The following is a 14,774-nucleotide window of genomic DNA, read 5'->3' on the forward strand; positions in this document are numbered from 1 at the left end:
CATAGACGAGAACTCCTGTTTCTCAGCAAACACTAAATTCTCTCCCCTGACGCTGCAATTTCATGAAACAGGAGGGCAATGCAATAGCATCCTGCCAATGAAAGGGGCAGCCAACTCTCCCTTCGTCTCCTTGACGGTTGCCAGGACTATCCAAAAGACAATTCAACTCACTAACCCATCTGAAAGCTAACTAGTCAAAACAAAACAAGAGGCCGCTTGTTTGGTTGTTTTTTTTTTTTGGTCAGGTTAGTGAATCAGGTCATGAAAAAAATCACCGCAGGCTAGGCAAAAGGAAAGGGAGGATAAGAGATGAGGGGGGAGAAGACGACCATGCCTTCCTGATGGCAGCAAGCCAACAGATCAGCTTGGGTGTCTGTGAAACTGCAACCTAAAAAACACGTACCTTCAGGATCCTAAAATAGCTCTCTAGAGCAACGGTTAGCCCAAGTAGCTATAGTTGTAAGCACAGAGAAATAATCTTCTTTTTAATCATTTAAAAATGGTCAGATGAGGAATGTTTAAGTCATACTTTTCTAGCTACTGAAGCAGACGAATGATGCATCCAAGCTTCTAGCCTATTTTTCAAAAATGAACGACAGGGCTAGATACAAGCTGGTTTCTCAAGCTGATGCACAGCATTCCGCTGTCAGAAACGCCACTTCAATATCAACCAAAAGTCCGCATCAGTCCTCCTACCGCGAGCATCCAGAACAGCGGAGAGATGGTACTTCAGCCGACGTTTATTTTTCCTGCACAGAATTTGAAGTAAAACTTCAGCTGAATGAGATCATGCGCAAGCTGCCATCTGTGTTTATTCCATCAGGATTATCATTCTTGATGGTTTTATTTGGGGAAAAAAGTCGGATAAGGATTGTGACTTTAAGGTTGCAGCATGTACCGACTTAAGGAGGTGATGTACTTGTGTTTTAAACTGCATTTCTTTGCTGGTTTTTTGTGGGGCTTTTTATTTCTGAGACCATCACAGCTGTTTCACAGACTCTATAAGCAGGTGTCTATGATGCCTTTTACATTTTGTAAAAGAACTTTAATTTTGCTATTCAGATTTTTTTCCTAAATTGATCCCTACTCTTCATAAACTCCCTCTTCAGCCTTTGTACTTTCTTCCAGTTACACAGTAACATCGGCTGTTGTCTAGGAAACGCATCTTGTGTTCTCCCGAGCATCCCGGCACCGTTAATGAAAGAAATCCCTTTGCATCTCTGGGTCACATCATGTTAATTCAGCAACTCTGTGTGAGAGCCAAGCAACTGATTTAGTGTGCAACCTGCAATGCAAAATGCTCTTTTACAAGACTACCAGAGTGAAAGAGCTACCACAGGGAAACCTTCCTCACAAGCCCTAACAGCGGTTAGCTCTACAGGCAGTTGCGCGTATTCAGAGAATCGCACCTTCTCGTACTTACCAAGGACAACAGCAAAATATTCAGCAACTGGAATGGGAGTAGGAAAAGGCCCAGAGCAGTGATATTTTTCTCAAGACAAACTCCATACATCCCCTTCGGACTGCTATGTGCAATAAGTCTATATAAGAAATCAGAAAAGGACTTTTGATACTTTGTTGTACAAGAAAAATCTTACCAAAAAAAAAAAATCCAAGCCCAGACCTCAGCACTTATTTAATGCTTTTTCACCTTGAAAGTATGGCAAAGCTCTACCCAGTTCATCCATCTTCTCCACCTTTGAGCAGAGGAGTAGGTAGATTCATCCAATAACACAGGTAAGACTAAGCAACAGCAGAAAGTAGGCAGACAGGATTGTCATCTGGAATTTGGGTGGCACCACCCGGGCAAGTTTAGGCAGACTGGAGCCCATCTTAACTTTTTTAATTAAATAGAAGTGATGTTTCCAGGGTCAAACTGCCAGGGAAGGACGGTTCTTAAGGCATAAGGTCACCACCAGCTCTACGAGTAGTATTGTCAAATCCTGGGGTCCAGTTGGTCAAGTTGATCTTTCAGCCTGGGTATTTTACAGACCAGTGGAGGTTATGACTGGCTGAAATTCTTCTCTGGTTTAATTAGAGGCTTTGAAGTCCTGTAAGAACATGATTTTCTCTGGACCAGATGGGAAATCAATTGAGATTAAACCTGCAAAATTCACACCCGGATCATGAACAGTTCTATAGAAAACCGCTCAATATCAGCATCAGCTCCAGTGAAACGATATATTACTTCATGGCTAAGAAAGGTTATTTGCTAACATCCTAGATGGAAAAACATTGCTATTAAAAAAAATTATCTGTAAGAAAAGTGGACTGATGCCCACTTGCGTTAAGGTATTCCCTAAAATACAGGTGGACAGCCACAGGAGTACTCCCAGCTGTTACTGTACTTATGAAACCGTGTGAGAATTGAGACTCCGGTGATATAAAGATGATATAAAGACTTCAAGAACGGGTAAGACAGGAAGGTACGTAGGTCTCCTTGTTAAATTTTTATTATTGTCACAAGCAAACAAAAATACAAATTGCTTTTTTTTTTTTTTTAATTAAAACCCATATGGCTGTATCAGGACTGCTCAGCTTGCTACGTAGTCTCGGTAGCAATGAGTTGCGAGTGCAAATGCCTCGTGATCCCTTAGTGTAGGATGGGATTTGGGATACCGCACCAAGGAGAAAGAGAGGCACAGGCTGGCCATTGGAAAGGATGCTCTGTGGGAACTGAAAGGAGAAAGATACCCACGGATTGTGTAAAGGCTAGAGATGGGGAGCGTTCGTTCCAGCCCACTGCCAAAAAGAGAGAGCAGATACCTGAAAAGCGTGGCAACAGAGGGCAGGAATGGATTTCAAGTCACTCCCTTTTGTACAAATACATTGTTGTCTGTACCTACTGACATCACCTCCATGATTTTTTTAATGATACACCACAGTTTTCGTCCTTTGCTCCAGGGAAAGCGGTCTGCATTAAAATAATCATTAAAAAACCCCATAATCCTGGTGATTTATAGTCTCGAACTGATCCACTCTCCTCAGAATATTAAAGCTATTTGCCATTCAAACGCAAATCTGATTTTTGCAAAGGGCCTCTCATATTAATTGAAGGTCAGATCAATATCACTATTTGTCGGGTGTTTGGAATACATGCCAGGAGACATTTCCATATTAAAATTCAACAAGACATTACACCAACAAACTCATTCTTGCCCGAGGTTAACCTTAAACAAGAGAGAGAGATTTCAACTCGTTAATCTCATTCTCCTCCGTATTAGCTTCTCATGTTGTTGGGCATGGCTTCCGCCTTTGCAAATTTAATTCATGTCAAAGCTTGCAATTTTCATTGCTTGCAATTTTCATTGCTTGCTGTCGCTACATTACAATTCTTGTCTTCCTTCTCTCAGGACTGCTGGTTTCTGAAATCCCCAGTTAAAGAGCGATATGTAATTTGGGTGGCTTTCACTGTACAACGCTTTGCAAACTGCCCGTAATCATATTTTAAATACCTTTTCTCGGAACAGGCAGTTCCCTTGCCTCTAGCTTTAGGCTGGTCCCTGCCGCCCTCTCACCACCCTCAATGCGACGGAGACTCGGCCACGCTGTCGCGCTTACTACAGTCAGTGACTTGGCGCCTCTCCCCAGGTTTTCTAGCTGTAGCTTTGCAACAGAAATCAAGATCCTTACCTAAAACTGATGCAAGCAAAATGGACAATGAGTTACAGCAATTGCTAATCAATGAATTGGGGCCCAAATCTTGCCCTCACCTTGATGTTCATTGCAGTCAGACACGTGTCTCTTAGCTGTCAGTGTCTGGTGAGTGAACACGATTGCCTGGGCTGGAAGACAGCCTGGATGACCTCAGTGGACTTTTATATTTCTATTAACAAGAAAAGTGCACTGGGAATGGAATCAGAAATGTGAGTGCTGTCCACTATAACCCTTTAAATGTGTCAAATGTCTTTTCCACTTCTCTTGTTGGACGTGAATGCACAATCAGGAGGTCCAGGTAATGAGATCTGCAGGCTTTGCTTCTTACATAAAATGCTCATCAGTATTTTACGTTATTAACCTTTGCAGTAGAAGATCACCAGGTCCTTCTCCTCTTTCATTAAAAGCTTTCCAGATAGACAAAAGGGTCAGTTCATCTCAAGTGTGGCATCCCCAGTGATTTCAAAAAGCTTTCTACAAAGGTGATTTGCTTTCATCATTATACATTTTTCTCTCTTCCCTCCCTATTCTGCATACATGAGGTAAAGCAGATGTCACTTGCTTTCTGAAGCCCACCATCCCCAATTAAAATGACCAACAATCATTTTGATCAAAGGTTAACGATTAGTTTCGGGATTTTCCATTTCCCTTGTTTTACCTTGAAATTTGGAGCTACCCAAGTGCTCGCATATTTTGTGTCTCCAAAATGCTACTGCTTTTTAAAACAGATTTTCTTGTTTTAAAAAAAAATGTGCCTCTGACTCTGAACTCCAAGAATTTAGAGATTCTTCGAATGTCAGCAAAGCCCTAATACCGAGTTCACTAGCTTCCTAGTTTATAGTTCCAAGAAAATACTATTTCAAAGATGCAACATCTAACTTGGAAAAGCCCCCCAAAGAAACCTTCAGAATGCTGCTTGTATTTTACAAGTAAACATCCAAGATCTGTGACATAACTGATGGCAAGTGTTTCACCTCGGATCCCATATCATTTAACAGGAAAGCACCGCTGATGTGAAATGCAGAGTTGAAAGGCAGTGTTACAGGAGACTGAAGTCTCAGAAATCACTTGCAAGATAGCATTCACTTTTAAAAGCTGGGTGTCAAATATTCAGTGGATTTAATAAATTACGTCCACAGAAGCAACTGCAGCTCTGCTAGTTTGTATCTATGGAAGTCAGTAACCTTCATATGAACGCATATTCTCCCCTACAAGTTAGTCCTATGAAAAGAAGGTATTTCCCCTTGGAAAAATGTGAGAGGGGGAATATCGGCTTACTCTTGCATTGGATAGATTTTCCTTCCTTTAGAAGAAATAACATTTAAATGATGGTGACAAAGTTTTCTTTGTTAAGGGGAATACAGGAGAAGGGGGTGCTTTGAAGTGACACGTTATTTAACGTTTCCAGGAAAGCAATTCTGAGAACGTTAATGAAAGCTTATCATTATACAGCTATTACTAAATTAAAAAGAAGCAACTGTGAAGTTCAGAAAAACTTGGAAAATTTTAAAGGACATAGGAGACAGCTTCCTGAACAGTCTGAAAGCAGCAGGGTTCTGAGATGAACCTCATACGCTATACAAGGACACCATATATATCTGGTACAACACCAGTCCTAAAAAATTTCAGTCTGAAAAATACTCTTATTCTTACTTAAGAGCACCCTTACTTTTAAGAATTGTATTCAAACACAATGCTTCACACACCCAGAGCTATTTCATACTATTGCTTGTTAAAGAAACTGAGCAGGTGAAAGAACTGGGCCACTTCAGCAAGGTTAAGGAGCACAGAAAGGACAGTCTAGAAGCACATAGTAAGTCTGATACACCTACACGGCACAGCTGCCCAACTGAGGCCAAAAACCTGATTACAAAAGGTGCTGTACAAAGACAAAACCCAAAAATCGGTTCCTGTTCGCGAGAGCTTTTTAATCTAAGAAAAGGGATAACGTTGAGGTGGCAAAAGGCAGGGCAACGTTTGATAGAAAACCATCTGAGCTTCTAATTCTGGTTAGGATTCAGAGGCATCAAGGCCTTCTAAAGGTTTATAGAAGCATATAGAAGAACTGAAGTTATGAAGATGATGTTTATAGGGAGCTGCTCCACGGGGTGGGGGTGGGGGGGGAGCAACAGTGTGCTTGATTTGAAAGAGAAGCTGATCAGAAGCATAAGTCAACCATTTGAAGCAGATTAAAGCTATGAAAGAGTCTTGAACGTGAAGGCATACATTTCTTGGATAAAGGAAAGAAGTAAAATAACCAGACACCGGCTAGGAAAATGATCTTTCAGGGAGCAGATTTTGAAAAGATACAAGATTGCATTAATAAAGGTCAAATAAAAGGATGTGGCATTAGCCAAAACACATGGTGAGAATTTTAAGAATTTTACCTTGCAAATATACTGAATAAAATTGTACCTTCAAAAAACAAAGACACAGCATGAACATGGCTCACTGTTGAAGCTGGAGAAGACTCTTTGCCCAAACCATCCAAATGTAGCTGAGGATTCTCCTTTGGGAAGAGGAGTAGGTCCCTGCCCTTTACCTTATGCTCCCCACCGGACAGCTTTGGCCAGCAGGAAAAGGCACGCTCTTGATGCAGAACAGTTTACATCTTCGTAACTAGAAAAAAAACTGGCGAAGAACAGGCATCACCATTAGTATTTCTGTTGCAAGATGCTATTTCCAAGACAGCCCCAAACTCTGACCAATGCAACACGCTTCCTTTTGCATCGTATCAGTTTGCATGTAGTGAGACTATGATACGCTCTTGGCCCGTAGGGAGCAAGCTGTTGAATTTCCTTTCACCTTGAGAGTTTCTAACAGTAACTCTTATTTCTGCTCCAAAGACACAAATATTTTAATGATTTAAGGTAACTTCTAGTTAGACAACCTTGATACACTTACCTTGAAGTAAAATAGTGATGCAAACTCTCTTGGTAATAGTCTACCTGCTCTTTAGAAAAATGTGATTAAATCACCATCGTGGACTGAACAAAGTAGATCGCCGACAGCCATACAAAGAGTTATTTGTAGCCTTCGATTTGCTGTCTTACATTTCTGAGAAGATAAGTGTTCTACTTTTGGAGTGTCTCATCCACAAGCTGATGTTATTTACAGAAACAATAGTATCTATTAAAGGTACATATAGCTCTTACCTAAAAGTCTCATTGTAGAAAACGATCTTTCTTCTTTCTCTATCAAGTTCATCTGCTCTTAAGATAAAAAATTTCTGGGCTACCTCTGCCCATGAGGTCTACTTGATATGATATGGTAAAGCCATGATTTATCATGAACCTCAAGATACATTAGTTCAGTGGGGAGGTGTCTTCTGAGCCCTAACTTCTACAGTTGAGAGGAATTTGGTTGGTTTGGTTTTTTAAAGAAGATATTTATAGCCTGTATGGCTGTAGGGAAGAAAACCTGAGTGAATATTAAGCACGCAAAACCTACTAAATTAGAAAACTGAAACGCAGAGCCATTCTCCAGAACGAGGTGACTTCTGAATGTTTGGCACTGGTGGCACTGTTGATGTTACACAGACGTGGTCTGTAGAAGCTCTTTCAAATTTAGGATACTTATCGTCAGCCATACTAGTTTTCCACATCAGATTACAGAGTAAGGCATGCACAGGTATGACCGAGTATAAATGTTAACACCTCCAAGGGTTTAAAGATAATCTTAAAGTGAAATGGTAACCAAGGAGTAGTTGGGAACACCAGGTGAGTGTTTGGAGAAAGCTGTGAACTGTTTTCTCGGCTATGGGTATTCCCTACTCTCGGTTCCAACTGCTATGGCGTTCTGTACAACCACATATAGAAAAGCAGGACTTGCATGGCGGCTAAGGCAGTTTCCTCTCAGAGGAGCAGAGGTTTGCCGAATCACACAAACAGCTTAACAGTTTTACTTATTTTTATCTGTATTTGCTCTTAGCGCATAATTAATTCTATTTTCAAAATGCATGTTAATTTTGAATAGGATTCCACATGCAGATTGTTAGGGAGGTATTCAGAGCATAATCATGCTTTTCCACACTGAAAAAGGAGTCAGCTGCGGGATGAGGATTCATATTCTAACCATTGAGAGCTCGCGTCTCAGCCCCAGCTGTGCCAGGAGCTAGAGATGCCAACCAAGGACTGAAGAGAATTTTGTTGTGGAGGATGAGGGAAGGAGACCTGGGGAAGGGAGGGAAGAAGAAAAGCCCAAAGAACTCTTTCAGGTATATGCAAATGCTGTAAACGTGTACCTCCCTTGCCACTTACAAAAAAATACATGCTTTTAAACATTTACTTTTTTTTTTCCCCCCTGATTAACAAGCTGTACATATGTACTGAAAGGATATATTAAAAAGAAAATTGAAAATCTAAAGATCCTTCATTTTTAATATTGAAACAAGGACAAGTAGATTATTAGCAAACTGAGTGGAATTTTGGCTTTGATACTACAGGGGATTGCAAATGCAACTCACTTCCAGAGATCTGAGTACCTAGGGTTACGCTCTTGAACATCACACCTACAAGAGGTCAAGATTAAAATCTATGTTTCTTCGGCAGGCGATAAGGCCAGTTAACAGTGCTATTCCTGTATGTAAGGTGATTCATTATCAACTTAAGCGGCGAGCAACCATATAAGCTGAGACTAAGATAATAAACTTAAAAAGTAAAATTCATTCAGAGGCTGAGAAATTTGCAATGATTTACATTTGCTTGAGGAGACATGGAAACTGGCAATTAGAACTGACTGCTGTCCACAAGTGGGAACGAAGGTAAGGTCAATCTCTTTTACTTACTAGGTAGTGCAAGCCACAGCAGACCTTTGAAGAATCCTTCCCTTATAGGTCTTTCAGCTTTTACCATTAAGAGATCATTTGGATACGGAAATGAGATCACCCTCAGTCGAAACTCGCTGTAGTAAGAAGATTCATTAAAACATCCCCTAGATACATTTTCAGAAGTCCGTAAATCCAACTCGTATCTTTTCCCCATCTTTGGAAAGAGGGTATTGTGTTTACTGGCAAGAACTTGACAGGTTGGATTTAAATCATGAAATGCACATCAAGCCTGACATCACATCAGTTCAAAGTCTGCAGCATCCAGAATCATATAGAACACACTTGCCTGGTATCTGAAACAGTAAAGTCTTCCTAGCTGATTCTAATCTTCACGCAGAACACTATGACAATTTGTCATCCAGGAAGATACTCTTTTTTTTAATAGAAACTGTGAAACAATTCTGTTTTCATTTAAACATTGCTTAGCCAGAAAACTTAGAGGGAATGAAACCTTTTTCATAATAAAATTAAAATATGTTAGTAATTATTATTTTATCTTTAACAGATAAACTATTCACTATGAAATTAATGTAAGCCACAGCAGCCATACATGGATAATTACACTTTTATTGATCCATTAAACCCAGAGTATTTCAAAAACATATTCAAAAGGTTATTATTTACTCTGTAATCATTAGCTTAGCATAGCACACATATAGCAAAAGTAAATGAAACATCAGTTAACTGCTTAGGAAGAGAGATGAAGAAAGCAATAATACATCCAATAAATTAACCTGTTACAAGTAAGTTCAGAAGTACTGTGGCTTGTGGAAGCTCTTTACTGATGGGGAGCGGTGGTCACAGGGAGACAAAAGTCTCCTGCCAAACAACTGCAGGATACCAAGGAAAGCATCCATACAAGCTCTACGGAAATTTTTGGTACCCATGTGCACATCAGTACCCACATAAATCCGCTGTATCTTCAGTAAAATAAACCCCCTTAGAAGAAGCCCGTGTACCAGTTAACTGCGTAAAATAAGCCTTCTCTGGTACCTAAACCTTGCATTACGTTTGCGTTTGAAAGAATCACTTACGTGCACGCTCCAGACTTACCATCGATTAGCAGAGACACAGCAGCATTGTGTGTCACCTCCCGGACAGCAGTACACCACTTACAAATGGGGGGGGAGGGAGGTCTATAAAAGTGTCTAGTATAACTACTGTTATTAATCTTGGAAAACACCCATCACTGAAACATTAGTCTCATTTTAGCATCAAAACTTAGAAGCAATTTGCTAATTCGTATGACATCCATACAGCGTGGTTTTTTTTAAACATGTGGAAGAAAGCCAAGCCACCCTCAGAGGTGAACGAGGGCAGGTGATGTGTAGAGAATCAGCACTACTTAACACTGACAGTACATGATGGAAGTATTCAAAAGCACTTGCGATGGACAATAGAAGGGCCAGCTTCCTCATATTCATCTTTACTGATCCACATTTGCTGAAAAGTGGACAGAGATGCCAATATCGAACCCCCAATCCAGACAGAATATTTACGTTCTGGTGGTGCAATCATCTAGAAGAGAAGTGCAATCTGTTGTAAATAAAGTGACAAGCAGATAACACAGTAAACATCTCTTTGGATGAAATAACTAGGTGAAAGCCTCTTCATCATAGAAGCAGAACTCCAAAGTAAAGCAGCTAAGAGGTGGAACGGCTGCCGTATTTTGCCTTCCACCTCAAATCAATAGAGACGCTATAATGTTACTAGGAGCAGACAAAAACGGCAACCCATGAGATATCTGCAGATGGCCCATAACACACTAATTTCATTTCACTAATGACTTTCACTGATAGCTAAGCCTTGAAGCCTATAATATTCCCAGTATCCTCTCAAGTTGTTCATGCCCCGTTTAGTATTTACAGGTCCATCTTCTCTAGGTTCATCCCTACCTCTCTTGTTCTGTGGTGTCTTTCAAGGACCCCTTTTCTCCCTTGTAGCCCTATCCACTGGGAATCCCACAGGACTCTCTTCCTTAATTGTTGTTTCACATTTTCTCAAAATGACCTCATCAACTCCCATGGCTTCAGCAACCATTTTTATGCCAGTACCTCCCAAATCCCTCTTTTAATTCTGCTTTGGCTGGTAGGAGGAAAAGGGGTATTAATTAAGCAGGCTGTCCGAGGCTCTCCTAACGTCAGGACTTGGGATGCAAGACCTGGACATTTTGATTTGTTTATACGATCTAACTTTCCAACAAAAGCTTCTTTTGTAAGTGCAGGTGTTCAAAATTACCTTAATCTTCATCGTACTTGGAGCCAAAGCTGTAATCTCTTTCTGCATACGATCGCCAATCCCAGGATACATTGTGGTTCCTCCAGAGAGGACGTTATTAGCGTAGAGATCCTTACGGATGTCGATATCGCATTTCATAATACTGTTGTAAGTGGTTTCGTGGATACCTGCAGATTCCATCCCTGAGTGGAAAGAAGTTTCGACATGTTATTTCCTCTTTGTCCCTTTCTTTTTCTTACTGTTAAAATGAAAGGAAGGCTCACTAGTCCAAGCTGTCTCCCTTAAAAAAACTCAAAAAAAAAAAAGCAGCTATGCGATGCTTAGGAGAGGAAGGAGAAAGACAGGACATACTCCTCACCTTCTTTGTAATCTCAGCATAGTAATTATACAAGCAAAATACACTTGGGCAGAAGAAAGATCCCCATTATGATTTCATACTGGGTATTTTTATTTCCTCACGGAAAAAAAAAAATTAACATTATTTAAGGAAAAATTTAAAATGAGGTGTTACTGCAATAGTTTGCCATTTTTATAATCTTTTATGATGCTGTTAGCTAAAAATAGAAGCCCACTTGGCATTTCAGTGAGCTACCTTGCTTTTGAGGTGTTGGTTTAATTTGAATGCCAGTACAGTGAAGTTCACTTATGGTACTATATTTTGCTAAAGAAACGGAACAGACCAGATAAAGTTCAAACTGTATTCCTAGGTCTGTAAGTACTAGACTTTTTAACTAGCTTAACACGCACATTTTGACAAAGATCTGTGATCCAGGAAATCCTCATTTCCATCGCTACGTTTCTGATACCGACCATTGTTGAGCACCAGCTCTGATCCCTGATACGCTTCTGGCAGCCAAATCCCTCTATCACTAAAGAGAATTTCTCCTGCTGATGCTCAAATACAGAACATTTGAACATCACTCCTGCTGATGTTCAAATACAGAACTCGGAGCTATATTAATGCTTGAATAGTTTCCTTTCTACATACAAGCATATGGAGCTAGCTTCACCATTTAGTTTAACGGAAATCGTGCCAAACTGCCTGCAGCCATTTTACTCAGTCCTCAAGAGTGGAATTTAAGTGGAAAGTAGAAAATTTGCGAGGGCAGTACGAGTTACCACATAAAGTGTCGGTCATCCTCCGGATAGAATGGGAATTTTAACACTACAGATAAAACTACTGGAAAATAATGCACGATTTGATTTTGTATGATTGAATTACAGATTAATATAGTAAAATGATAAAAGGAAGCAGCACCTGGATGAAAAACCCACATAAGCAGCACTGTGCAGTTATATATCAGCCAGTCAAGATAAAAAGCATGATCTTCTGACAGTACTCTAAAACATCATCTTAGAAACTCTACTGCGTTTATAAGAGGTTGAAACCATCTTAGAATTCAGGTATTTCTAAACTGACAGGCATCTTTTTGCCCAGCAGCTGTAGCAGCAGCGTTCATAGCTTCTAAAGAACTGATTAAGTCAATAGAAGCTGCATGTTTCTAAGGACATTTGAGGGTAAATGCCTCAGTTCTTACAGCTGAAGGTCGTCTATACTTCCTAAGAAATTCTTCTTTTCATTCTCTGTCAAGTCCCTAGAAAGAAAAGTCCTGTCCCACCTATGAAGGATGGCTGGAAGAGAGTTTCTGGGCATCGGAACCGTTCATTCCCAATGGTGATGACTTGTCCGTCAGGAAGCTCATAGCTCTTTTCAAGAGAGGAGGAGGAAGCAGCAGTTGCCATTTCATTTTCAAAATCCAAAGCCACATAACAGAGCTTCTCCTTGACATCTCTCACAATCTCCCGTTCCGCTGCAGACAGCCAAACAAGTTTTTAAATCAACATACAGTATGACAGCCAGGACACAGGTTTTCTCATGCACGTTTCCCCGAGTTCATGACGGTCGTACAGTTCATTGGGTTCTGACCTCTCAATGCCTCAACAACTTTACTTTCCCTTTGCATTGCCAAATTTCCCTCATCGACAAATAAAAGATATATTGTACTACAGAATACTGTAAAGATTAACGTTTACATGTTTATGTCCCAAAACCTTGATCAACTCTCCAGAGGTTCATCCATTACCAGCTACTAACTTTGTTCCTTTGCCCGTGGAAGAGGTATGATCAAACGCAACAACCAATTATATTTGTCAGTGACTCAGGATTTCCTAACGAGGCGGCATCCTCGTCCTTGATGCTCAAAATATACGCTGAAAGCCAAAGTCAGGAAAACCCCATTAGCTATCGTGAACTGTTTTTCCCAGGCCAACCTAGCGATAGGGATTTTGATGCATCTCGCCAGGTACACGCTTCCTGCGTAATAAGACAACCAACAGAGCAAACGTATGCGAAGTGCATCCAAAACACAGCTCATTACCAGTGGTGACAAAAGAGTAGCCTCTCTCCGTAAGAATTTTCATGAGATAGTCAGTCAGGTCTCTGCCTGCCAGATCGAGCCTCATGATGGCATGAGGCAAGGCATAGCCCTCATAGATAGGCACATTGTGTGTGACACCATCCCCAGAATCCAAAACTATTCCTGGAAAGTGAAAGAAAAGGAGAAGCTGGTTATTTCCCACTGGTACAGGGTCTCCACATACTCCATATTCTCACCTGAAACACGCAACAACAAAGAAAGATGCGCACATGGCAATTGCTTCTGTCATTTCTATAACTACAGAGCTGCTCACATGAGATGAAATCGTTGGCACAAACTAAGCAGCAACTGCGTTTGGGGAAAAAAGACATGTAACATTCAGCAATTTGATTGTATTGTTCTTGCTGAACGGATGCTAGCAATAATGATCTTACATGGATGCAGAGGCTTTCATTTCAGACGACCCCTAGCACTTTACAGACATGATATAATGTACAAACTGTAAATAAATAATTAAAAAAAAAAATCTAGCTATAAAATTGAAAATTTGAATCTGCCATTAAAAGAAACCACCCCGTTAGGGAAAATATAACAACGGTTTATCTGCGCACAGCCATATTACTTACATTCTTGGATAGGAAATGAAGTATGTGTTTTCCACTCAAAATGAATAAAACATTTCTGATACCAAACATGCATACAAATAGTTTAATTTCAAACATAAAACAAGTATTTATGACAATTGTAATTCCTCTAAGCTGGCGATCTTTTTATACAAAATTTTATTGTGGCATCAGGCTATGAAGACAGATGGTATTTTAATTTTTTTCAAAGTATATGAAGACTCAAGGGTTGCTAAGAAGTAATTTATCGTGTCAATGCCTGATCAGACTCTAAATGGCAATAAGAAGAGACCTCCATGCTAATTCTAATGATCGCTTAACAGCGGACGTCATTAGGTGATTGAAATTCAACATTTAAATGAAATATTTTCCTTTAGCTACTGAATGGTTTGGGTTTTTTTCTACTGTGAATGGAGCTTAACAATAGAGGTTGGTCTAAAGTGAGAAGGAACCGTGGGTTTGGAAAAATCTAGTTAAGATACAGCCTCTTCTCTATGCTGTGCAATTAAGGGCAGTATCAAAATGTGTCGTCTTTCATCTGTTCATATAGTTGAGCTGTAGTCACTTGAGCTTTTGAAGCAGAAAGTCGTAAATCTGCACCCATACCTGCCATGAAGTTGAAAACAACAAAGAGGTACTTGCACAGCATGGTGGGAAGTATTCGGTTTCCATATGGCTATTTGTTCTTCTTAATACACAGCTGGTGCACCACAATCAACATATATCTGTGATATATGTGCATATACATCCACGAGAGAAGGACAGGTGGAAAATACAGCGCCCAGACAGACTCACCGGTCGTTCTTCCAGATGCATACAGAGACAGCACTGCCTGAATTGCTACATACATGGCTGGCACGTTGAACGTCTCAAACATAATCTGGAATGAAGAATTTGAAAACCTTTAGGATCTACGCTTAAGAGTATCTGAAGAGACAGTAAATTTTATGGTTTTTTAAATGAATACTGCCAGTTACTAATCCTGAGTCCCCTCCTGAATATGGTTCTTCTGTGAACAGCACGCTATGTTTTCTTCAGGATTGTATTTTA

The 14,774-nt window shown here is 40.2% G+C and overlaps 1 protein-coding gene across 1 annotated transcript in view; it reads right to left on the reverse strand.

Moving 5' to 3' along the window:
• Positions 1-9,043: 9,043 nt before the first annotated feature.
• LOC103904992 (actin, alpha skeletal muscle B) overlaps positions 9,044-14,774 on the reverse strand; it is a 14,998-nt gene continuing 9,267 nt past the window's right edge. The window contains exons 5-9 of the mRNA XM_009286563.2: positions 14,520-14,604; positions 13,102-13,263; positions 12,343-12,534; positions 10,724-10,905; positions 9,044-10,003 (exon numbers count right to left, since the gene is read on the reverse strand). Of these exons, the coding sequence (XP_009284838.1) occupies positions 9,860-10,003; positions 10,724-10,905; positions 12,343-12,534; positions 13,102-13,263; positions 14,520-14,604 (765 nt within the window). The 3' untranslated portion in view covers positions 9,044-9,859. The remainder of the gene's footprint in view (positions 10,004-10,723; positions 10,906-12,342; positions 12,535-13,101; positions 13,264-14,519; positions 14,605-14,774) is intronic.

This window comes from Aptenodytes forsteri, unplaced genomic scaffold (genome assembly GCF_000699145.1).
Source record: "Aptenodytes forsteri isolate BGI_AS27 unplaced genomic scaffold, ASM69914v1 Scaffold252, whole genome shotgun sequence".
NCBI lineage: Eukaryota > Metazoa > Chordata > Aves > Sphenisciformes > Spheniscidae > Aptenodytes > Aptenodytes forsteri.